Source organism: Oratosquilla oratoria, chromosome 31 (assembly GCF_046742065.1).
Source record: "Oratosquilla oratoria isolate Oo_2021 chromosome 31, ASM4674206v1, whole genome shotgun sequence".
Taxonomy (NCBI): domain Eukaryota; kingdom Metazoa; phylum Arthropoda; class Malacostraca; order Stomatopoda; family Squillidae; genus Oratosquilla; species Oratosquilla oratoria.
This window is the reverse complement of record NC_134807.1, coordinates 35,507,663-35,532,662: the sequence shown is the minus strand read 5'-3', so window position 1 is coordinate 35,532,662 and position 25,000 is coordinate 35,507,663. Positions and strand designations below refer to the sequence as shown.

Sequence of the window (25,000 nt, the reverse complement as noted above, 5' to 3'; positions counted from 1 at the left end):
TGTGTGTGTGTGTGTGTGTGTGTGTGTGTGTGTGTGTGTGTGTGTGTGTGTGTGTGTGTGTGTGTATGTGTGTGTGTGTGTGTGTGTGTGTGTGTGTTTGTGTGTGTGTGTGTGTGTGTGTCTGTGTGTGTGTGTGTGTGTGTGTGTGTGTGTGTGTGTGTGTGTGTGTGTGTGTGTGTGTGTGTGTGTGTGTGTGTGTGTGTGTGTGTGTGTGTGTGTGTATGTGTGTGTGTGTGTGTGTGTGTGTGTGTGTGTGTGTGTGTGTGTGTGTGTGTGTGTGTGTGTGTGTGTGTGTGTGTGTGTGTGTGTGTGTGTGTGTGTGTGTGTGTGTGTGTGTGTGTGTGTGTGTGTGTGTGTGTGTGTGTGTGTGTGTATGTTTGTGTGTGTGTCTGTGTTTGTGTATTTTGGTTTTAAGATTCTATATATCATATTAGTGTACATAGTGTGAATTAACTTGAATTGTACTTCCTTTGTCTTTCTTTTAATTTCTGCTTTGTTTTGCAGAGTCAGTTTGCGCCAGGAGCTGCAATAATGCAGGTCAGTATGTTGTTCCTATGACAATTTTGGCAGTATCAGGTGCTCCAAAATAGTTTACGTTTTATGGGAGATTGATTAAAAGAATGTAGGAAGAAAAATGGACAGTTGCTACTCTCAGTGCGCCTTGTAATCATGTATCGTGCTCCCCTGTTTACGTATATAAAGTAAAGTGGTAGCTGTGGCCAAAATGGTTGAATCAGGAAAGTACGAACAAATGTATGTGCATCTCTCATTATCATCTCTCAAAATGGTGGTGTTGAATGAGACTAAATTCTTTTATCTAGGGTTTTTATTTGTGTGGCAATCAATTGAGTATATGAGTATGCGGGGTGTGGGAGGCTGGACTCATATTTCATATACCGACCTTCCCTTGTTTTCCGGGCCACAGTCTTGACTTCTGATAGGCAGAGACTTGCCTTGAATTATAACTGCTAGAGTCTAGCTTTTTAGACATTAGACTTAGACTTAGAATTGTTAGAAAGGTTTGAGACTTTTAAACTTAGACTGACTTGACTCTATGTGATAGCAAAGACGAAACCTCTGAAGAGGTAAGGCTCCTCCTCCAACCATCTATGAATCGCTAAATTCGTTTCTGTTTACTATATACTGGCCAATAGCACTTATGCTGACAAAATTACAATCTGGAGTCCTTACGCCCCTTTCTGACAACTAGTCATGCTATTCATTAAGAAAAGCCTGACAGCAAAAATTTAATAATGCTATGGTTTCACATAGGGGCCCACGCGAGCGACACCAGCGTGCGATGATAAGAACTAGTATCAACTAATATCATACTTTCTAGTATCATTGCCAGTACAACGTGGTGATGTTGTCGTCGTCAAACCAATCACCACACGTGTCTGTGTTTGTAGTTGCACAGATTTACGAAAAACGTAATATTAAGTGAAGACTTGGTAAAGTTTTGTGGTGGGCACTGAAAGGGAGGTATTGCTACAGATTGCTTGGGAAACAGTGCGTTCCAAGGTAATGAAAGGTGGGTTGAGTCCTATGCAGAAAACAACCAGCTTTGCTGTGCACAATGATAACTTATCACAGCAGTGTAATGAATGTTTTCTTAACATAAATGCACATGCGATATGAAACGATAACGTATAGACGTGCTTCCGTCAATAAGATATCGACAAATGGTACTGGACACTCACAGAGTCAGTGGTTATGTGCACAAATACACAAATGAACACAAGTTGCTTTTCTCACGAAGAATGAGAGATGAAGGGTTCGAAAGGTTCACTGCACCATATTAGGGTCAGGGCGACCTACTTAGTGCGCCATAGCTCTGCATTGTATTGCATTTTCTGTGACATGCATGTGTCTGCTACGATGATGTAACCGACACGAGAGTCAAGGAAGAGAGTGTAGCTAATGATCTGTTATTTTGCCAATGTTTTGTAACTTTTGTAGACTGTGCACTGGAGACTAGTAAAATGGGATCTTCATTTTACTAACAATTGTTAATATAAGGAGGACACACTAATGTCTTGTAGCAGACCTCTAACACATGCATGCGCACAGCTCACATTTCTATTGTTACCACCGTAATTATCAGTTATGTACATGAAACACTAGAGATCAATCCCATCTCCCCATAAGGAAAGTGGATGGTATAATATTACAATACAATTTTTATTACTTCGTTAACACACTATGATTTTTTGTAATGTGATATTACGTCACAGCATTCTACTGATTTTGCATGTACATTGAACATATCAGCATTAGATATTACAATGAAATTAAGTGTCCCCATAAAATATGCAGTAGTTACATCAGTACACGCACCAACATAACAAGTTCGTGCCCACACATATGTTGTACTCATAATAAATGTATACAACTCATGTCTTCATACCACAGTTTACAATGTTATATTTCTTCTCAATAGATTCCAGGTACAACGACTGGGACTACCACAGCTCGATTTTTCACCCACACTATGTCCCAAGGGTCACCTACCGTTATTTCTACGAAGGCGAGGTGGTTACGAGGGCAGAAGTGGTAGAGGACGCGGATTCCCGCCTCGGGGTGCGTGCCTTCGTCAGCCTGGTGGCCAACACGCCATGCGACATGAAGATCAAGGTGACGTATGGCAGTATTCTCCTGCGCAACAGCTCGGGTGACTCAAAACACATCCCGATCACTTAGTGTGTCTTGCTTTACGGCACCTTCCTATAATTTTTACAATAGTGTGTGGGGCAGCTCTGGCTGCAAAACACATGTTCCCTATTTTCTCATAAGGTCTGGTCCTATTATCCAGATACCTCCACTATGCAGTGGTGCTTCGCTGGCTGTTCCTATATGGTAAATTTTCCCTATTCTGATCAAAAATCTTTTAACTTTCAGTAAAATCAATATTTCAGCCCATCATTGTACACAGAGACTTTAATACAATATCATATTTACTCACCCTCGATTATCATATTAATGATGTTTTCCATAATTTACATCCTAACAGATACATTTCACATTGCTTATCAATTTTCTTCACCTCTTTACCCTCAACTCTTGTGTTTTCTATTGAAAAAGTATGTAGAAACAGTCTTGTATTCAAATGTTCATCTTTGACAGAAAAATCAACTTAGTTTATTACGTTATAAAGCTTTAATCTACAGGATTTCATTAGTCATAGAAATTGAATAGAATAAGGTTCGTGAGCTCGAATTTCTTCATATTTTCAGATCGAAGACATGGAAATCACGAACGTCCGACCCGAGGACTCGAGTGACCTCAGGGCGTCGTTCGAGGCACATGATCTTCATTTCAGGTAAGAAAGAACAGGCGTCCAACAGAGATAAAAAAAAAACTGTAGCTTATATATTGGGAACACATGTACTTACCTATGATTTCTTTTTAGAGGATAATCTATCTCTTTGTTTCACACTTAACTATATAATGAGGTCAATGATTAAAGGATCACTATTACTGACATGCTTTTTGCGTTCCTAGAAAAAAAAATGTGATATGGAAAGGAATAAAGTTAAGAGACAGAATGTGAAACGTCATTCTGGTAACCTTTTTCCCAGAAAATATTTGTTTGAATTTCATCACGAAGTTAGATAAAGCTCATTATACTATGCATGAGTTACCTATATATTCAAGATAATATAAACTAAAAACTATGGGCGATTAGAATTACTGACCTTGGCTCAAGAAGGTCGTCCCTGACACTCTCCTCTTGCTCTCTTGTTTTACCAGCTTCAAGGATGGGCGTATAGACGAACTGTGCCCGCACGATGACGAAGACTCGCGCGCTCTCAACTTCAAGCGGGCTATCCTGTCCTCGCTACAGACGACCCTGAGCAGTTCGGTGTTCCAACCTGGCGTGTCGCAAACCACTCAAGTTCTTGAGGTGAGAACGGGGAGTTATTTCCAAAATAGGCGAGATGATTTGATTATCTAGAATTGAAAGACGCAGGGAGAAAGATGGTTGCAGAATCAAGCCAAAGAGTAGGAGAGGCAGGAAAAGTATGTAAGGAGTGTAGAAATGTAGAACCATGGAAATGTATACAAATCGCGTGGTGTTACCACGCACACATATGAATTCTGCTCAGATTGAGAACATAAGATTTAAAATTGGAAAACAAAATACAAAAGTATCCAAACATTACACCCACCCCAGGCCAAAATACATACATACATATACCAAGGATTTCCCACCTTACAAGAGAGATAGACAAAATCAAAAGACATAATTCCACTCCCACCAATTTCATCCACACTCACTCCACTACCATTCACCCATCCCCTCTCCCTCCCTCTTTTCTTGGCTCCTCTTGGATGACAATTCATCCCTGCATCCACATTAAGCCACTTTACTTAATCGGCGACCCCCTCCCCCCATCTCCATCCCCATGCAGAAAAAGTGAAGACGGGGAGAAATCCCTTAGGGCTGCGTTAAAATATCATTCACATATAACCACTTCCTAGCCCCCTGTCCCCCACCCACTGCTTTCCACCCATCGCAGCATCATCCATATACAACTATTCTCTACTTACCCCTAACTTCTGTCTTCTCCCTTCCTTCCTCAACAGACATCCCCCTATTCCTTAACGCCCTTCTACCCCATCCATCTCATCCTTGGTCGCCCTCTCATCTTCACTCCTTCCACCTCTGCTTTCCACACCTCTTTTATTAATCTCACTTCACTCATTCTTTCCATGTGTCTAAACCATCCCAATATTCTTTCATCAACCCTATCTCCCAACTCCCTTTCCAACCCTGCTCTCCTCCTCACCTCCTTGTTTCTCACCCTATCCAGCCTGGTGACCCCTGTCATACTTGTCAGACATTTCACCTCAAACACATTCAAACTTTTTCCCTCTTCCTATCTTGTGTTCCATTTTCTACCCCCATATAGTGCTGTCGGTATATTCATCCGTTCATACAATCTTCTCTTAGCATTTGTTCCCAAATTTCTGTTTCTTGTTATATTTTTTAATCCCCCAAGGCATTTACTTGCTTCTCTCAACCTACATTCTACCTCCATCTCCATTCCTCCCTTTCCTGCCACATTCGATTTCAAGTATCTAAAGCTATCCACTTTATCTAGCCTCTTTCCCTTAATGATCTCTTTCAATTTGCTGCAATCATCTCCCCTTATACATCTCATCACCTTACTTTCACCCACTTTCAAATTCCTCCTTTTGCACATCCTCTCAAATTCCGTCACTAACTTCATTAATCCCTCCCCTGATCCTGCTACAAGCGTAGTGTCGTCAGCAAACAACAACTGGCTTATCTACCACTTTTCTCCATTTTCTTTAATCTGCTCTAATCCCCTACCCATTACTCTTGCATTTACCTCCCGCATCACCCCATACATGAAGACTTTGAACAGCCATAGCGACATGACACTTCCATGGTGAAGTTCCACCTTTACCTCAAATCATTCACTCTCTCCATTTCTAATTCTAATACAGGCTGTACTATTCTAGTAAAAAACTACTGACTGCCCTTAACAGCTTTCCTCCTATCCCATATATCTGCAATACCTCCCACAGTGCCTTTCTGTCTACCCTATCATAAGCTTTTTCCAAATATATAAATGCTTTAAAAATATCCTTATCCTTTACTAAAGCGTTCTCATATATATGTCTTACCACAAAATTCTGATCCACGCAACCCCCACCTTTCCTAAACCCACCTTGTTCCTTACCATTTACTCTCTCTGTTCCTCTCCTAATCCTCTCAATCAAAATCCTCCCACAAGACTTTCCAAATACACTCAGTAGACTGATCCCTCTTGTACTTGTCCCTTTTTCCCATGTATATTAGAACTATACAGGCACTCCTCCAGTCCTCCGATACTCTACTCTCTTTTATACAAACATTAAACAACTTCACTAGCCAGTCCACCATCATTTTACCTCTTTTTTTATTATTTTTTTTAAGACATTTCGTATGACAACCATCTAACCCAGGTACCTTACGTGCTCTCATCATTTTGATAACTGCTTTCGCCTCATCTTTTCTCATCCCCCCCCTTTTTTCTTCATTCATCACAGTTATTTTTAGAGCCTCTCACTGGAACCACCTTTCCCTCCCCATCCTCCTTTACATTTAGCAACTCTTTAAAATACTCTGCCCATCTTCCTCTTACCGCCGCTTCTTCCATTATCATCTCTCCATCTGCATCTTTTATTTTTTTCGCTACTTGTTTTGCCTCCCCTTCCCCTATTGATTTCCTTCCAAAACATTTTATTACTTTCAAAAATTTCTGTCGTACTCTTCCTTATTTTACACCTGCTCTCCTTTTTTCCTCCTTTATCTTATGTTTTACTTCTCTTCTTTTTTCTTTGTACCTCTCATATGATTCTCTCGTCCTATTTTGCAACCAATCTGTTACTGCTTGTTTTTTTACAACCTTCTTGGCTTCATCATACCACTCATTACCCTTCTTTCTATTTCCTTCCACCATCCTTGTTCCACACACCATCTTTGCACGCTTTGCGACTCCTTCTTTGAAGCATCCCCATTCCTCCTCCACCCCTAGATCTACTTCATTTTTCACTTACTCCCACTCTTCTTTCAGCTTTTTGTACTCCTCCTTTTCTTTCTCATGTAAGCAGTTTACTCTGAACACCTCCCTACCTTCTGTCCTGTTCCTTCTTTCTCCATCTATCTTCCATTCTCGACTTACCTTCCACCAAAAAATTACCTGATATTCCCCCACTCTCTCCCATAAGAAAATTTTACTTCCTTCATCTCCACTGAAGATCGGATATCAGGTACCAAATCTATCCTCTCATTTGTAAATGCTGAAAAAATACTTATTAATTGCCTCTATAATTTTTTTCTCTGAATCTATCATGACATCCATGTCGGATTTACTTTGGCCTATTCTTTCCTTATTTCTAGTTCTGGAGAGATAAAAAAAAATGGAGTTAGGTCCCGCTTGTCTGGCAACTTTAATTTCGTAGCTACCTTTCGCTCTGTGTTGTTTTGAACCAGTCTAGATATTTTATTGTACTTAGTCCTAAGATGCGTTCCTCCCCTTTTAATTCTTACACAAAGCCTCCTTTTTATTCCTATTTCATGTTTTAACCTATCCGTCATTAATTTGAATGTATTGCTGTCTGCTCTGCCTTTTTTTTTTTTTTTTAAGTATAAAGTTTCGTTGGGCAAACAAAACTATAGCTGTTAAGGTACTGTACAATGCATCTAGAGTTGTAGACTACTGACCTTGTTAGTGACCTTCGAGGCTGACCACATTAGTAACTTCACTTGGGAGTTCTCTTGCTTCTCTCATGACATGATTCAGCTCTAGGCCACTGACAACATTAATGACCTCCGGGCTGACCTCGTTACCGACTTCACTTGAGAATTTTCCTACTACCCCTGTCTCATGACCTAGGACAGGTTTATCACCATTTGGACAGGTTTCAATATTACGCAGATATCTCCTCATGTCGTCAAAATTAGTCCTCATAATGTCAAGGACTAACATGTTATTCTTATTGTTAAAATTTCCCGTTTAATGCTAAATATTTCTTGATGGTTGCTAGTACCTATTCTATCACCCACTTGCACGTTTCTTATCATATTGTCATTATTTGTTAAAAGTAGGCCCAAAGTATTCTCTCCCCTCGTAGGCCCGGTAATAAATTGCTTTAAGAAATTATTTTGCACCACGTAAAAATATATACATTTCCTAATCTCCTACTAAAACTTCACAGTCATTTTTTTTTTCTTAGTGGAACACCCTGCAGTTCAGTCTGTTCCATACCAAGGTTAGGAAATCTATAGATATCCCCAATAGTAAGTTTCTCCTTCTTGCCTATGATCTCTAAAATTGATTCCGTGCTCACCTCATCCTTAATCGAGTTATTGACAATGCATTTAGATGTATTTTTAACAAAAAGTTCTACCCTTTACCTCTTTTCCTGCTTACCTTTTACTTGCGATGTAGTATATATATATATATATCTATCTCAATTTCCAGCACGAAATGTCTATCCACCACATTGATATGGATTCAGTAATAGTTATAATGTAAAATCCTTCTATACATCCTTTCCTCTCAACAAATAGATTTTACTCATGGTGCTTCTGCTGTTTGTATAGTAGACATTAAGATTATCCTCCCTCCACTTGTTTAATTGATTCTTTTCTTAGTCCCTCTCTAAGCAGTTTTTCTTGTCTATACTACTTATGCCCCAACTCCTACATATTCTACCCCAAAAAAGAAAAGAAAATGCAGGATGTCTACTTCTCGCACAAAGGACTCAGATCGGAACCAAAATTCTCTGGTGACAAGTGCACTTCGTCCTTTGCCATAAAAGTTATACCAATTGTAGACAAAGGCCCATCCATAGGCCTTACAATAATTTGCTAACCTGCAATTTATTGTAATAGCCCTGGAATGCCATATACTTCCAAGTTTACGCCTCGGAAGGATTCTGCTTACAATAGGAACCCAACCCCTTTTCTTAATATCGTCTAACGCACCCCGGAACCACGCAGATAATTCCTTACTACCTAACTTTCCTAAGTTTTTAACCCCTGCATTCAGACAGACGATGGTCCTGGCCTCCTTGCCAACCATGCACGCCTGAATCCTATCGCTTATATCAAATATTCCCACCCAGAGGAGACACACCTGTGTCCTATGGTCTCTATCTTAATCAGAAAAAGCCTTATCTAAATATTCTACCTAGCTATCCCCTCCAACCAAGAATTTATCTATGGGCAGCGATTTAGCGACTACCTTCCTCTTCTCCTTTTGTACCTCCATCACCTCTTGTTGGTAGCCCTTTGCCTCCTGCTGCAGTCTTGCGAGAGCTTGAAACGAGTTTTTGAACTCAAATGGGCCTGATGAGGGTTTTCTTCCATCTCCCCGTGCTTTGTTGGTCACTGTTTTCCACACACTATCATCTGATTTTAAACACAATCTGTCGTCCGTGTCTTGTGCCTTAGAGCAAAGATATATATATATATATATATATATATATATATATATATATATATATATATATTATACATATATATATATATACATATTATATATATGTGTGTGTGTGTGTGTGTGTGTGTGTGTGTGTGTGTGTGTGTGTGTGTGTGTGTGTGTGTGTGTGTGTGTGTGTGTGTGTGTGTGTGTGTGTGTGTGTGTGTGTGTGTGTGTGTGTGTGTGTGTGTGTGTGTGTGTGTTTTCATGAAAGTGGCAGTTGCCGACAAGACTGACGAGTTAAACACCATATGAGGACGGAGCCTTTATTTGTACGACGTTTCGCTTGTTACAGCTTTTTCAAGTACAAGTTGAGATACATATGCTTGACACTAAATAAGGGGAAAGAAGGGAACGGGGAGAGATAAGAAGAAGGAGGGGAAGGAAGAGGAGGAGGAGGAGGAGGAGGAGGGGAGGAGAGGAGGAGGAGAAGGGGGGGGATTGAACATTGGGAAAGGTTGAGAATGCTGGCCCAAACGTCCGTGGGCGAAATGTTCATAAAGGGTGGTTTAAGTATCTAAAATTTTATTGGCCATAGTTATTAGGGGAATTATGTGGGGCGAGATATTAAACATGCCCCTGTTTTGTTCAATAGTGTTTGTTCCTTGAATGATCGCTGCTTCTAAACACTTCCTGCGGATTTTGTCTGGTTCTCGTATCAGCAGCTCTGCATTCTTCCAGTCCATAAGATGGTTTTCCTTGTTTCTATGTGTCACACATGCATTGGTGGTGACATCATGCCTGACGTCGTAACGGTGTTCACGTATTCGTGTATTCAAGTCGCGTAACGTTTCTCCGATGTAAACTTTATCACTTCTAGAACACGGAATACGATAAACACCGGCTTTGGTGCCACCAACCTAACACATATTTTAAGAACCACCAACCTGGAAGTAGTGTGCCAAACAAGCAGGACGATAAAAGACATCACGAAGACGAAAATACACAACAACCAAACACCGGGCACCAAAGCCGGTGTTTATCTTATTACGTGTTCAGGATGTGATAAAGTTTACCTCGGAGAAACGTTACGCGACCTGAATACACGAATACGTGAACACCGTTACGACGTCAGGCATGATGTCACCACCAATGCATGTGTGACACATAGAAACAAGGAAAACCATCTTATGGACTGGAAGAATGCAGAGCTGCTGATACGAGAACCAGACAAAATCCGCAGGAAGTGTTTAGAAGCAGCGATCATTCAAGGAACAAACACTATTGAACAAAACAGGGGCATGTTTAATATCTGGCCCCACATAATCCCCCTAATACCTATAGCCAGCAAAATTTTAGATATTCAAACCACCCTTTTTGGACATTTCGCCCACGGACGTTTGGGCCAGCATTCTCAACCTTTCCCAGTGTTCAATCCCCCCCTTCTCCTCCTCCTCCTCCTCCTCTTCCTTCCCCCCGTTCCCTCCTTTCCCCTTGAAAAAGCTGTAATAAGCGAAACGTCGTACAAATAAAGGCTCCGTCCTCATATGGTGTTTAACTCGTCATATATATATATATATACATATATATATATATATATATATATATATATATATATATATATATATATATGCGTAAGTAACCACTAGGAAAAGTAAACTAACGAAGCAGAGCGCTTTCGTATAATTACATCTTCAGTGCAGATACAAAGAAGGAATTATAAAATGAAGAAACAAGGTACAGAATATATGACATAGTGAAGAGGGCATTCGGAGAGGTAGTGAAAGAAGTACACGTGACGGACGTTTGGACCGTCCTGGTAACCAGCAAGAATGGGACAACTGCTCATAATTTATATTACAATTTAAACAATTTTGAAATTTCATGCGAAATAAAACCATCTAATTTGTACAAACCTTGATGAAGATTAACATTTATCCCCTTACTAGATTTAATCAAACTGCATTCAATTAAATTTCTTTCTGTTATGTTGTTGTTGTGGATCCGGGACATAATCCCTCCCGGACACAATCCCCCCGGACAAAATACCTCCGGACAATATCCCTCCTGGACAGAATCCCTCCACAAAAGTGAGCGGGCTGGACAGAATCCCCCCACATTATTCAGATTAGCAGCTCTCCCATTATATACCATCACGTGCAAAGTAATTAACATCGTACTTTACCGAGGTGCTAATGCATGTAGTACAGACATATACTTATTAGAATAAATCATTTATGACAACAGTTTATTGCTTCACTACTACACCTTACAAACATTTATGAAAATATCATATATATATTAACATACATAAATAAACATATATTCACATATACAGTCAAATATCATATGAGAATATATATCAAAATACATTAATATATACATTGATTTCAAAAGTTCATCACTCATTAACAAGCTATATAAATCGTTAGTTCGTCCACATTTCGAATATGCTGTTTTCGTATGGTCACCGAATCTCATTAAGGCATTGACAGACTGGAAAAAGTACAACGGCGAGCCACAAAACTGATTCCAAATATCAAAAATAAATCATACGAAAATCGACTAAAACATATTAATCTGTTTTCCCTAAAGAAGCGTAGACTCAGAGGTGACTTGATACAGGTCTTTAAGATTTTAAAGGGAACTGTCAACATCAAAAGTGACCAAATTTTCACATTGAATGAGAATCAGATGAGAAACAATGGTCTCAAACTGTCCGGAAATAGATTCAGTTTGGAAGTAGGTAGAAACAACTTTGCCAACCGTGTAGTTAATGAATGGAATAAACTTCCTGCACAGGTAGTGCAATGTAGTTCAGTTCGAAGCTTTAAAGATCATTTAGATAAACACCTAAGCAAGATGCTGTAATGATTATAATTTATTCTATATTATTTGTTTTTGTTTTGTTATCATTTGTCTGTTTGATTTTCATTTATTATTAGTTATATGTCAATTTATTATTATTTACTATTTACCTGTTTGTTTATTATTTAACTATACCTATGTATTTATTTATGTATTTTATTTGTTATTTACATTATTATAGTTTTTATTTATTATTTTATTATTATTATAATTATTTTCGCATCCGACCTAGATATGGACCAAAAGGTCTCCTGTCGGCATGCTCCGCCTTTGTAATCCTTATACATTAATATATTGAAATGCATAAATAAACATATACTCAAGGAGGGATTCTGTCCAGGGGGGATTTTGTCTTGGGGGGATTCTGTCCAGGAGGGATATTGTCCGGAGGGATTTTGTCCGGGGGGATTGTGTCCAGGAGGGATTATGTCCGGACACCGTTGTTGTATGTGATGACTTTAGCGTTATCCCAGTCAACTGGGTGGTTAAAATGGTTCATGTGGTTGAATATACCGCTAGATTGGTTTCCCTCTCTACCGTATTTCTTGTGTTGATTGATTCGTGTTGTGAGTGTTTTAGTAGTCTGACCAACATAAAACTGATTACATGATTTGCAAGGTATTTTGTACACACACCCTTTATCCCTATTGACAGAATTATCTATGAGCAGTTGTCTTACAGTGTTCTTATTGTTAAAAACTACATTAATGTTAAATTTACGTAATATATTTGGAATATTTTGCAGGTTCGCTTGATACGGTAGAATTAGGAAGTTATTCATATTGAAAGTTTGAGTTGACCTAAGGTTATAAAATGACCTTTTAGCACGATTGTAAGCTGTGTCAAGAACATGTGTGGGGTATTGTAGCTTAGTACCAATGTCGTAAATACATCTTATTTCATCATCGATGTACTCTGGGCTGCAAATGCATAGGGCCCTGAGGTACATTGACGAAAAAACAGATATCTTTACGCCATCAGGGTGTGAGGAATAATAGTGTATATATGAACAAATATTGGTTGGTTTGCGATATACACTAAACTTCAACTCACTTTCACGGCGGTAGATATTACAATCAAGGAAAGGCAAAATACCTTCACTCTCCATCTCCACCGTGAACATATATATGTGTGTGTGTGTGTGTGTGTGTGTGTGTGTGTGTGTGTGTGTGTGTGTGTGTGTGTGTGTGTGTGTGTGTGTGTGTGTGTGTGTGTGTGTGTGTGTGTGTGTGTGTGTGTGTGTGTGTGTGTGTGTGTGTGTGTGTGTGTGTGTGTGTGTGTGTGTGTGTGTGTGTGTGTGTGTGTGTGTGTGTGTGTGTGTGTGTGTGTGTGTGTGTGTGTGTGTGTGTGAGGGTTGATGTTAAACCTGGAATTACGGGCTGGATAAGTAGGCTTTTGCCTGAATAAAATTTGCCAATGTTGTTAACATAGTTCAGCAACTACAAGTTCTAGGAAAGAAGCTCAACCTAACACGTGGAGAGGTTTAAGTTGGACAGGCTGCTACCCGCCTCGATCACTGTCTTACAGATGATGACTGGTTGGTTATTAAGCAGCGCGTGTTACCTTCCACTGACTACTGTTTTTCTCACCACAGACTGATGCTTCAGGGCAGTGCCGGACAAAGTACGTGGTCGAGTCGCCGGGGGCCGACGGATTTTTCACCGTCAACAAGACCAAGGAGGAGTGCATGTCCACGGGCGCCTTCCCATACATCCCTCACACTCACTACACCTCTGACTTCGGCCGATCCCACCACTCACCCAGCAACCCTGCTGACGTGGATGACCCCGCGTACAGGTAACACTGAATTCCCTGGCAATGCTGCCTCTTCTTACCTTGGCTTCAATTCAGCCCCCCCACAAGGGATACCATATCCAATCTAAATAAACCCACCCGCTTTGTTGGATGAGACTATCTTGAAGGATTAATATTTCTTATTTAGTAAAAAATAACATTTAATGCGCATATTTTCGGCGTGAGAATCGACGTATCTTTATATAGTACCCAAATGGTACTGTTACTTTAGAAGTTTAATCTAACTCATAAGACAGGTAGCTAATTAATCCCACTATTGCCTGCAAAATCCTTAAGTAACTCATAGCTATAATTTTGGGTACTTACGAACTAAGTGCTGGTTAAAGGTGACTGAACTCGCTCTACATTTAAATACTCCTTAACTTCGGCTTCTTTTGCTAGAACACCGTTCTATTTGCCCGGGGCATCCAGACTAAGCAGGTGATGTTTACTCCTCTTAGGCACGACCATCATTGCCAAATGATTCTGGAAGGCGGCATTTGGCAAAGCGTGGAGTGCCACGAGTTTGTAGGCATCAGGTCTATCAGTACCTCGGGATCTGCAGGCCAGTTGGCTACTGTGCGACTGTACTCAAGCCTTCAGTTGCACGAGACCTTGCGAGATGGGCAAGAAGACCCACAGTTCCTCTTTAAGACAGGTAGGCCTCTCCACCTTTGCCCCTCATCTAGAAAGCTTCGGTTGTCTTTTCAAAGAAAGAGTAGATAGTTCTACGCAGATTCACTGTTAGAACTGTTTTCTGTGTTTCTGGCAGCTAGAAAGTCTGTTCTGTGAGCACGTTTTGCTTAGATTGTAAAATAAGTGCATTTATGAATAGATAATACCTAGTGAATGAATCAGTGAATGAGTAAGCAATTAGGTATATAGTTAAGTAGATATATAAATGCATGAATATATATATACGAATGAATAAACGAATGTAAATGTAAATACATATATATACCTGTAAATAGGCATTCCATGATAGTGAATATTCGGCTACAGATGAGAAATCAATTTGGTAAATATCTAGCAGTTTATGAACCTGAAGTCGAGATATATGCAACAGTTGAGGTCAAAGGTAGGAAGAGCAATGAAATGTTAAGACATCTTGAAGAAGTACACATCTCGAGATGTGAAGGATGCGAGTCCTTGGTACACAGGACTTTAATTCAAAGCTCACCTTTACATGATAGATAAAAGAAGGCTAAAGGGAAATAATGCTCAATTCAAGCATTGCACACAAATACATTATACACTGTCATTGTTTGCGAAAAATCTAAAAAAATACTCATACTCTATAAACTTGTTCTCTTCCTGGCTCATGACTGAGGCAAGAAAACACTCCCAGAGAAGTTATTCACAGGATTTCGATCTACTAAGACTGTTTAAGCTAAAGTTCGAGCTTCAGCTGAACCTCTGGTGTGTGATGTTGCAAAATTTATGTTAATGTTTCGTGGTACAGGAAAGCGTCAGACTGGAAATGTGATAAGGATATGTAAATGCAATGTGGATGTGTAGGCGTGACGTGGACAGTTAAATCCGTGGGGATATAAATCTACCTCATACAGAAAGTGAACCATGGTAACAGTTAAACGTGTTAGACATGTCTAAAGTGCTGTGTCGCATAAACTTTTAGGTGTTGAGTGAGATGACATCTATTCTGTAGGATCTCAAGGGCTGAAATAACTCACAATTTTTTTCATAATAGTAGGAGACTACATCGAAATAAGAGATACACAAACACGTGCATTGCACAGTACTAAGAAAGAAAAAATGATCAATTCAGAAATGGTTCTTACCGATATGGTCAGGTTCTACTCGAGTACTGAAGCACTGTGCAGCTGGAATTATGAAATACATTTTTTTTCAGAGGAGGGTGATCGCAAGCGTAAGGGACTGCAGATGAGCTTGGAGCCTCATAGCGACTTGACGGAAGTGAGCGTGACCCCAGAAGAGGTGAGTGTTAGATCCCAGTCTCGATTCTGAAACACTTTTGGATCTTTGCCAAAAGAGCCCTCGACTGACCGCAGAACCTTTAAAGTCACTAGTGTTACAGCACCCTTCCCTTCTCCTTGCTTCGCAGGTGGGCATGACCCTGTCGCGCCTACATTTGGCGACAACCGATAACTCACAAATGGAGGAGCGGTCGCACATGTTCTCGCACCTTGTCCATCAGCTCAGTCACATGAAAGGAAAAGAGAATTTCGATCGCTTGCTCGAGGAGTACAAGGACAAGGACCATTACAAGTAAGCCTCAAGGACTTTGTTGTTGTATTATTGTGCAATGTAAGATTAAAATGAAAAATGATAATAATATAAAGATATGAAATAATTCCGACTGTCGTCCCCGGATTCGAACCGGGCTCGTGAAATCACGAATCCGGGGACGACAGTTGGAATTATCTTATCGAAATCACCGTCACTGGTGATTCTATTCAGATAAAGATATGAATATGCAATATATATATATATAATACTGATGACCCACTTTCGGAGAAGAATAAGCGAAGATATAGAGATCTGTATATTTCGATCACTTACTGTGATCCTCTTCGGCCGAAGAGGATCACAGTAAGTGATCGAAATATACAGATCTCTATATCTTCGCTTATTCTTCTCCGAAAGTGGGTCATCAGTATTATTTTACATATGTGCTACGACATATCTTTGTTGTGATATATATATATATATATATATATATATATATTTATATGTATATATATATATATACATATATACATATAATAAAACGGAAAATCGATCATTATAAAAAAGGAAGAACCGCTTGCTACTCACGCATGAACAGCTGAGTAGGAGTGACCTCGGTTCCAACCTAATTTACAGCAATTCACTAGAAGAATAAAATATATACATATATTCAACAGCAGCTGGAATTAACTTTATTCCCATGTCCTACATACTGAAAAAACATACTTCCTACTTAGCATTGGAATCCAATTGTTTACTTTCGTAGGTTTTCTGCACTAAGTCTCGCCCTTAGCTTCACGCTTTATATCTTTTCCATTGCACGCGATCTTTGCATGACCATGTTTGTCCGCTCATTTCCGTTGGTTCTTGCTATTGCAGGGACTATCTCAACGATGCTCTGGCTACGTGTGAAACGAAAGAGTGCTTTGAGGCCACAAGCTCCTTTGCCCAGAGCTTGTATTCATTTAGGAATGACCTGTGGCTGGCTGGTCTTCATTTCGCCAAAAACCCGGCCGTCGAAAGCATCCAGAGTGTTATGGTAAGGGACGCTTCACTCAGTGCACTGTCAAAAAAAAAAATAGTGGAGGTCTCTGATATTTATGGCGTTACTTTATTGTGTCTAGTTAAACTTGATGAAACAACTGTCCATTTGGAGGGCAACATGTGTCTCTACTGTCGCCGTCTAGACAGTCACAATTCACTCAACTGGGGTGGAAAATCATCAAATCATCATATTTCTTTATATTGCATATATCACGTAGCTGCTCAGAAATAATATATGTATCCCACTGACAATAGCAATAACAACAAAATTATTGTATATCGGATATGCATTAATGTTCATGCACATATACATCTATGTATCTGTATATACATACTCGTATATGTATATATGCATATGTATATGTGTATGTATACGTATATGTATATGTATATGTATATGTATATGTATATGTATATGTATATGTATATGTATATGTATATGTATATGTATGTATATGTATATGTATATGTATATGTATATGTATATGTATACGTATACATATATGTATATGTATATGTATATGTATATGTATATGTATATGTATATGTATATGTATATGTATATGTATATGTATATGTATTTGTATATGTATATGTATATGTATTTGTATATGTATATGTACATGTATATGTATATGTATATGTATATGTATATGTATATGTATATGTATATGTATTTGTATATGTATATGTATATGTATATGCATATGCATATGTATATGTATATGTATATGTATATGTATATGTATATGTATATGTATATGTATATGTATATATATATATATATATATATTATTGTATATGTATATGTACATGTATATGTATATGTATATGTATATGTATATGTATATGTACATGTACATGTATAAGTACATGTATATGTACAGTATATATATATGTACATATATATGTGTATATGTATGTGTATGTGTATATGTATATGTATATGTATATGCATATGTACAGTATATGTATATGTATATGTATATGTATATGTATATGTATATGTATATGTATATGTATATGTATATGTATATGTATATGTATATGTCATTTAATACCCTTATACTATCCTGTTTTGTTGGATTCCATTAAAATGGCGTAATGCTCTCGAGTTCTTCAGGATCTTGTTAAAAGTGGGAGATACTCGGAGGAGGCGCTGATGGCCGCTTCATCGCTTGTTTTCCGACTGTGTCGAGAACAAGACAAATGCAACCTGAATGTTAAGGGCGAGTTTCGACAGCAGCCTCACAGGTAAGAGAGTGCAATGACCTCAGCTGGCTTACACGGACCCCTTTTCATCCCGTCATGGGGTAATTCTCCCTCTTTGGTCGCAGGAGCTTCATAGACTACGTGGAGGAAGGATTAGGCAGTGACTGCGGATATGGGAATTCTTCTCAGTACACCCAGATCGTCCTCCTTCTCAAGGCTCTCGGTAACTCAGGGATAGACCTTGAGAACTCCAAGTTGCGAAAGTGCTACATGGTAAGCAAGGAGATGGAATGTCGAGATGCATTCTCTAGACCAAAAGAGACCTAGACGTTTCCATTCAAAAGCATCTGTTCCCCAATTACCAACCCAGACTAATATTCTTTCACAAACAGAATAAAATGCACGATCGTGACGTTCGAGTGGCAGCGCTCATGTCCTTCCGGCGTCGCTATGACTGCAACGATGACAAAGACGAGCTGTGGCATCTCCTCGAGGACATGCACGAGGATGTGGCGGTCCGGATCGAGTCCTACAAGGTCCTGCAGACCTGCGCTGATCATTATGGCGACTTTTACGGCCGCATCAAAGAACTTCTGCTCGCTGAGGAAGTGAACCAAGGTAGATCTTTAAAGTTAGAGAGGGGTATGTACTGATACGAGCAAAACTTTTGACCCATACTACAGTTCTCACAACGCCAATATGATTGTTTTTTCGAGTACGTCATATACTTTCCTATGTAGTATTTAGTTTACTGTTAGATCATTTTCTTGAATAGATGAGATAAATTGTCTGGCAAAGAACTTTAATTTTGTATCATGAAAAACTCCGATGAGTAGAAACTTTTGTTCACGACTATATCTTTTGCCATTTTGTTCATTTCTCTTGTGAATAACTGTATGTGGCATATCACATTTAAGCTAGCAGCGATCTATAACATAGTATAGGATACACCCGAAATAGTCTCTATTGAATAGTTTTGTCATATGTAGCCCAAGGTTAACCACAATAAAATTGTCAAAAACACACATGTTATTTATGATGTGTATGAGTGAGGCTGGATTATCATTTTCTGTTTCCTTCCGCAGTTTGTCTGATTAACACGATCCTATAATCTTCTTTCAGTGGGCTCCTATATTTGGACACATGTAAGGAATCTTGCCAGAAGCTCTTCAGCAGAGAGAGAACCAGTGTCAGTACTCGCCAACCACCATTATCTCCTGAATAAGTTCGACACCAATTCTTTCAAGCAGTCAAAGAATTATCACTCAAGTTTCCACAGCGACACGGTACGTTGTTGATAACCATGCATTGCTCAACGAAAAGCTAGAGATCCAATCATGTATGCGAGAAAAACTTTATTTTTCTTTTAGAAAGAATGTTTTAATTCAGTAATTGTCAGACTCCTCAGGCTCTTGTCATACCTTTCTCACAACTACTCGGAATAAACATTCTATTCAAATGAAATAGTCATGTCTACATTTTGACTTTCTAAATTGTCCTCAGTATTTGAGCGTTCGTATTGATTCCCAGTATAAGGAAAAAATAGACCAATTCCAAGGATGTGGATGGATGTTGAACTTTCATAAGAACATAAGAATGAAGGAGACTGCAATAGACCATAAGGCCTAAACTAAGCAGCTCCGTATCCATCACCACCTGTCATCCCCATCCATAAAGTTGTTTAATCGTTTCTTAAAACAACTGATAGTTTCAGCACTTACTTCATGGTTGCTAAGTTTAGTCCATTCGTCGACCACCCTATTAGTAAGCCAATTCTTGCCTATTTCCTTTTTAAATCTAAGTTTGTCCAGTTTATAACCATTACTGCGAGTCCTGCCCTGTTGTTTTAATATGATGACCTTGTTTGCATCACCCTTGTTAAATCCTTTGATCCACTTGAACACCTCTATTAGATCACACCCCCACACACACACACACACACTCTGCGTCTTTCCAGAGAGTGTAAGTTAAGGTGCCTAAGGCTCTCTTCGTAAGGCAAATTTCTGAGTCCATGTATCATTTTGGTCATTCTTCTCTGTACTGGTTCTAGTGAATTGATGTCCATTCAGTTGGACGGAGACCAAAACTGTACCGCATAGTCAAGGATGGGTCTAACTATCGCTAGAGTTTAATAATTACCTCTGCACTTCAATTCGTTACCGTCCTAGCAATGAAACCTAATGCTCTGTTAGCTTTATTCCTGGCGCTAATGCACTGTCTCCTGGTTTTAAGGTCCGGAATGGTATGGGTAGAAATCTATCACAATTTAAAAAAGGATGACTTTTGTTTTTATGTTTTACTATCCCTACGTCCTGTTAATCTCTTTAAATATTTCCTTTATTGTCCCCAATCATAGAGGCGCTGCCCCAAAAAATACTGAATACACTTCTGATATCTCCAAAGGTCATGTTTGTGCTGAATTCATGTTATGTTGAAAACACTCATCTTATCCTATTTACAGTAACCCACTGAGTAACAGAGGTTTTCTTTAGCCAAATAAAATCGCCTGGGCACGACAACAGCCAGAATAATCATGTACGACTATGCCACTCCCGGATAGGCCAACCCAGTTTTTAGTCAGCTGATTAGTTATCCTTGACGGAAAAGATAATACCTCAAATATTCTAGCTTATTTTGGTTGATTTTAAGCGGAAACAATGTAAAATAAGATACAAACAGGTTTTCATTGGAGGTGTAATGTTAGTAAGACATATTTCAGGTCGAGAAATATGTAATGTGTAGTGTCAACAAATTAAAGCATAACAGGTGACACTTGTTTTGGCTTTAATGTGGGATATCAGTCGAAGCGCATTGATGAGCAATTATTTCTAATGATGCCTCATAATAATGATGTTTGTTTCTTCTCGGTTCTTGCGTTTTGATGGAATAATTACTTAAGCCTTTGATTCAAATAATATCATAAAAATGACACAAATACAAAAATCGAAATTGATTATACCTAATTTCTTTTCTTTTTCAGATGGACTTTGGGGGCTCGATCGACAGTGACGCTGTGTTTACGCCCGACTCTTTTCTGCCCTACTCCGCCAAACTCAACTTGACTGTAAACGTCCTTCACAACTCCTTCAACCCAATCGAAATAGGGGGAAACCTCCATGGTTTTGAAAAGCACTTTAGAAGGTTATTCGAAAAAGGATCTTACTTTAGTAATGATCGCATCTTTGAGTTCCTAGACAACTTGAAAAGACAGAAGAGGAGTACAGAAGACAGTAAAATTGACGAGCTTCAGCATGTGTATGACGAGGCAAGAACGCGAATGGAGGTTCCGGACGATGAAGAGTCGGATCCCACATTTTTCGTTCGGATCTTTGGCAACGAAGTTTTTCATTTCGACGCCCGGAATCCTTCTCAGGTGTTCCGCAAAGTCGAGAGTTTTTTAAGACTACTAAGGAGACCAGTATCATTACAAGTGAGTCATTGTCTATCGTTGGTTTGACAAAACAGGTGATAGTTTTGGAATGTTTTTCAAATATAGAAATTACTGGTTACGATTAGCGGAATCAGCCAATAAAATTAATTGCATATTTATCAGTTATTGTTTGCATGTCATTGTAATGAATATTTGGTTTAGAATGTTTTTTATTTGCCAATCTTTATGTGTTTCAGTTATTCGACCAGGAGTACGTTGCCCCAACCATCCTCGGGTTCCCTCTTCGATTGCGACTGAACACCACCAGTTCCCATACAATCCATGTGGAAGAAAAAAAAGATTCCGATGAATTTCAAATGAATTTCGTTCCGTCAACTAGTCTGACTTTCGACGAGAGTTTGGGAGTCGAGGCTTACGTAGCTTCCAGTGCCATTAGAAGAACCATTACTGCCGTTTCCCGCGCCGATATCGGCTTCTCCGTGTCCTTTAAAAGCTTCAGGGATTTTGCTGTGCGTCTATTAGTACCCAACAATGAAATACTCAAATTTTCTACAACCTCCAATCTGCTCTTCTACGACAGCAGCCGCAGCAGTTGGAACGATTATGCCTCCAGAAGTGTCGGCAATGAGATCTTGTCCTGCAGTGGTCAGTACACTCGTCAGCCTCTTGGTGTCGAATTCTGTGCCTCATCCGTGGTAGGGCCCAACGGATTCCAGTCTCTTGAGCCCTTCAAGGCCCAACTGGTCTTGTCGAAAACTGACACATTTGATCGCTACCTCTTCTCTTTTAATATCTCGAGAAATATGCTAATGATAGACTTCGACACGCCAGACTCATCCATTAACCGCAGACTTGGTTTAGAATACAATTTTGATGACAACAACAATTTAGAAGCAATTGTTCACACCCAAGATAAATCTTACGTCCTGTTAGGCCAGGTAGTCGATGATCGTAGATCTATCTCTATGAATCTCGGATATAGGGAGGGCGATGTCACGCAGATAGACTTCACTTTTGAGACCAGCTTCACAAGAAATCATTCCGACGACAGCATAGCACTCAAAATCGATCTTATGTATTTTGGACATAACTATGGCATCAAAACTTTCTCTACATATTCATCTAGACATTCATCAACTCGATTCAGCAACAATGGAACATTATATGGATTCAGCGACGAACCTTACGAGATGAAAGGTAACTAGTCCCATTACTGGTTTCAATCACTTTTGCACTTGTAAGAAAAACGGTTTTGAATACGTACTCATCTCCTATGTTTACTTCCTTTTTTACTGTAATATTGAGCACGAGTTAGTTTCACTTAAAGAATTGACTTAATTCTCTTTGTGCCCAGTTCATTTCAACAGCGATTTGCAGCAATATCTCCTAGGCTTCGGAGCTGACGACCAAAAGGAGATAGCCACCAAGAACGACTTTGTCCTGGAAGCCATGGCCGAATTCTCTGTACATGGAATAACCGAAAGGACCCAGGTCAATGTGTCGGGGGGAAAGCGCTTTGAAGAAGGGTTCGACAGGTGGCACGGTGGTCTACATGTAGAGGTAAAGGACTTTCTCTCCCTTTAGCAAATATTTCTTTTCTTGCTTTGAGCCATTGCTTCTAATTCTTCTTGTGTATTCTTCCAGAACACATTACTTACAGATATAAGGCTGAAGGGTGACTATGAGCTACTCTTAAATCCTGAAGAGGCTGACCTTCATTGTTCTTTAATGATGAATGAAAATGAGGTAAACTAAATTTAGCCAGTGAATATTTTGTAGATTTCTTTTACCTAAGTAAAGATAAAATGTATATTGACAAGTTCAGGAGACATTAGTTTTTCCATAAACTCTCTTAATGGCAGGTCACGGCACGTGGACGATGGTATCACAAGAGACAGGATGACAGCTATGACTTACAAGTCTTATTTGAAACAAAATGTGATCAGCTGGAACTGGATTATAGCTCGCAAGCTATAATTAAGGTTAGGATTTACTGCTTTAATCTTCACACATAGTCATCTCCTTTGTGTGTGTGTGTGTGTGTGTGTGTGTGTGTGTGTGTGTGTGTGTGTGTGTGTGTGTGTGTGTGTGTGTGTGTGTGTGTGTGTGTGTGTGTGTGTGTGTGTGTGTGTGTGTGTGTGTGTGTGTGTGTGTGTGAGATTCATCATGGTCTTGGATCACGTGTTGGACTCGTGATCGACAGCTATTTCCCTCCCGAAAGAGAGCTCAGAGCTCATATATGACCGATCTACGGGTAATGCTGTGACCTTACACACGCACACACACACCCAACTCCCCGCCCACGAGAGTTGAAGTAAGGACCCGCAGCGCACCGATACTGAAATCAATTCACCCCTGGGCGGGATTCGAACCCCGACCACCATGGTAGTAGCCGGGAACTCTAACCACTGCGCCACGAGGTGTGTGTGTGTGTGTGTGTGTGTGTGTGTGTGTGTGTGTGTGTGTGTGTGTGTGTGTGTGTGTGTGTGTGTGTGTGTGTGTGTTTGTGTGTGTGTGTGTGTGTGTGTGTGTGTGTGTGTGTGTGTGTGTGTGTGTGTGTGTGTGTGTGTGTGTGTGTGCGTGTGTGTGTGTGTATGTGTGTGTGTGTGTGTGTGTGTGTGTGTGTGTGTGTGTGTGTGTGTGTGTGTGTGTGTGTGTGTGTGTGTGTGTGTGTGTGTGTGTGTGTGTGTGTGTGTGTGTGATTCATCATGGTCTTGGATCACGTGTTGGACTCGTGATCGACAGCTATTTCCCTCCCGAAAGAGAGCTCAGAGCTCATATATGACCGATCTACGGGTAATGCTGTGACCTTACACGCACACACACACACCCAACTCCCCGCCCACCAGAGTTGGAGTAAGGACCACCAGCGTACCGGTACTGAAATAAATTCACACCTGGGCGGAATTCGAACTCCGACCACCATTGTGGTAGCCGGGAACTCTAACTACTGCGCCACGAGGTGTGTGTGTGTGTGTGTGTGTGTGTGTGTGTGTGTGTGTGTGTGTGTGTGTGTGTGTGTGTGTGTGTGTGTGTGTGTGTGTGTGTGTGTGTGTGTGTGTGTTTGTGTACTTAGTTTATGTACTGTAGTGTACGGATGGGAGTAATGTTCATGAGGTCCCATCTCTCTAATATGACATTTCATCTTTTACTACTGTATGCATTCATTAAAATCCTTTATTGGCAAGCGAAGTACTCATACACTACCATTTCTATGATGCATTTACAAAGGAGAATGTATATTTTCTCGTATTTGTGTAAAGGTGTAAGTATGTTAAAGTATTTAATTGGTGAAACCATGTGTACCCTTTTTAACTGCAACCAATGCGAAGGCAATCAATACTGTGTAGATTCATGCGACGACTGGGGTATCCATGTGTACAGTTGCCCACCTCTACGTGGCCTTGTCTGCTTGAGGCACAAATTCGTCACCTTCCACCAGTTTGCAGCACCAAGGTTCCAGCTCATGTCACTAACCTACAATCCTGATCACCTCTGGGAACTAATAAATGATTTCCTCCTCTCGTGCCGCAGGTCTCTCCCA

General features: G+C 39.8%; 1 protein-coding gene across 1 annotated transcript in view; it reads left to right on the top strand.

Moving 5' to 3' along the window:
- LOC143041517 (uncharacterized) overlaps nucleotides 1-25,000 on the top strand; it is a 134,086-nt gene that overhangs the window by 21,376 nt on the left and 87,710 nt on the right. Inside the window, exons 3-21 of the mRNA XM_076213483.1 lie at nucleotides 505-537; nucleotides 2,441-2,634; nucleotides 3,234-3,319; nucleotides 3,751-3,904; nucleotides 13,402-13,604; nucleotides 14,063-14,259; nucleotides 15,472-15,557; nucleotides 15,685-15,848; nucleotides 16,689-16,848; nucleotides 17,977-18,107; nucleotides 18,191-18,338; nucleotides 18,458-18,683; nucleotides 19,188-19,351; nucleotides 21,046-21,495; nucleotides 21,693-22,653; nucleotides 22,811-23,016; nucleotides 23,101-23,202; nucleotides 23,319-23,438; nucleotides 24,991-25,000. The exon at nucleotides 24,991-25,000 is cut by the window's right edge and continues 185 nt beyond it. Of these exons, the coding sequence (XP_076069598.1) occupies nucleotides 505-537; nucleotides 2,441-2,634; nucleotides 3,234-3,319; nucleotides 3,751-3,904; nucleotides 13,402-13,604; nucleotides 14,063-14,259; nucleotides 15,472-15,557; nucleotides 15,685-15,848; nucleotides 16,689-16,848; nucleotides 17,977-18,107; nucleotides 18,191-18,338; nucleotides 18,458-18,683; nucleotides 19,188-19,351; nucleotides 21,046-21,495; nucleotides 21,693-22,653; nucleotides 22,811-23,016; nucleotides 23,101-23,202; nucleotides 23,319-23,438; nucleotides 24,991-25,000 (3,795 nt within the window). The remainder of the gene's footprint in view (nucleotides 1-504; nucleotides 538-2,440; nucleotides 2,635-3,233; nucleotides 3,320-3,750; nucleotides 3,905-13,401; nucleotides 13,605-14,062; nucleotides 14,260-15,471; nucleotides 15,558-15,684; nucleotides 15,849-16,688; nucleotides 16,849-17,976; nucleotides 18,108-18,190; nucleotides 18,339-18,457; nucleotides 18,684-19,187; nucleotides 19,352-21,045; nucleotides 21,496-21,692; nucleotides 22,654-22,810; nucleotides 23,017-23,100; nucleotides 23,203-23,318; nucleotides 23,439-24,990) is intronic.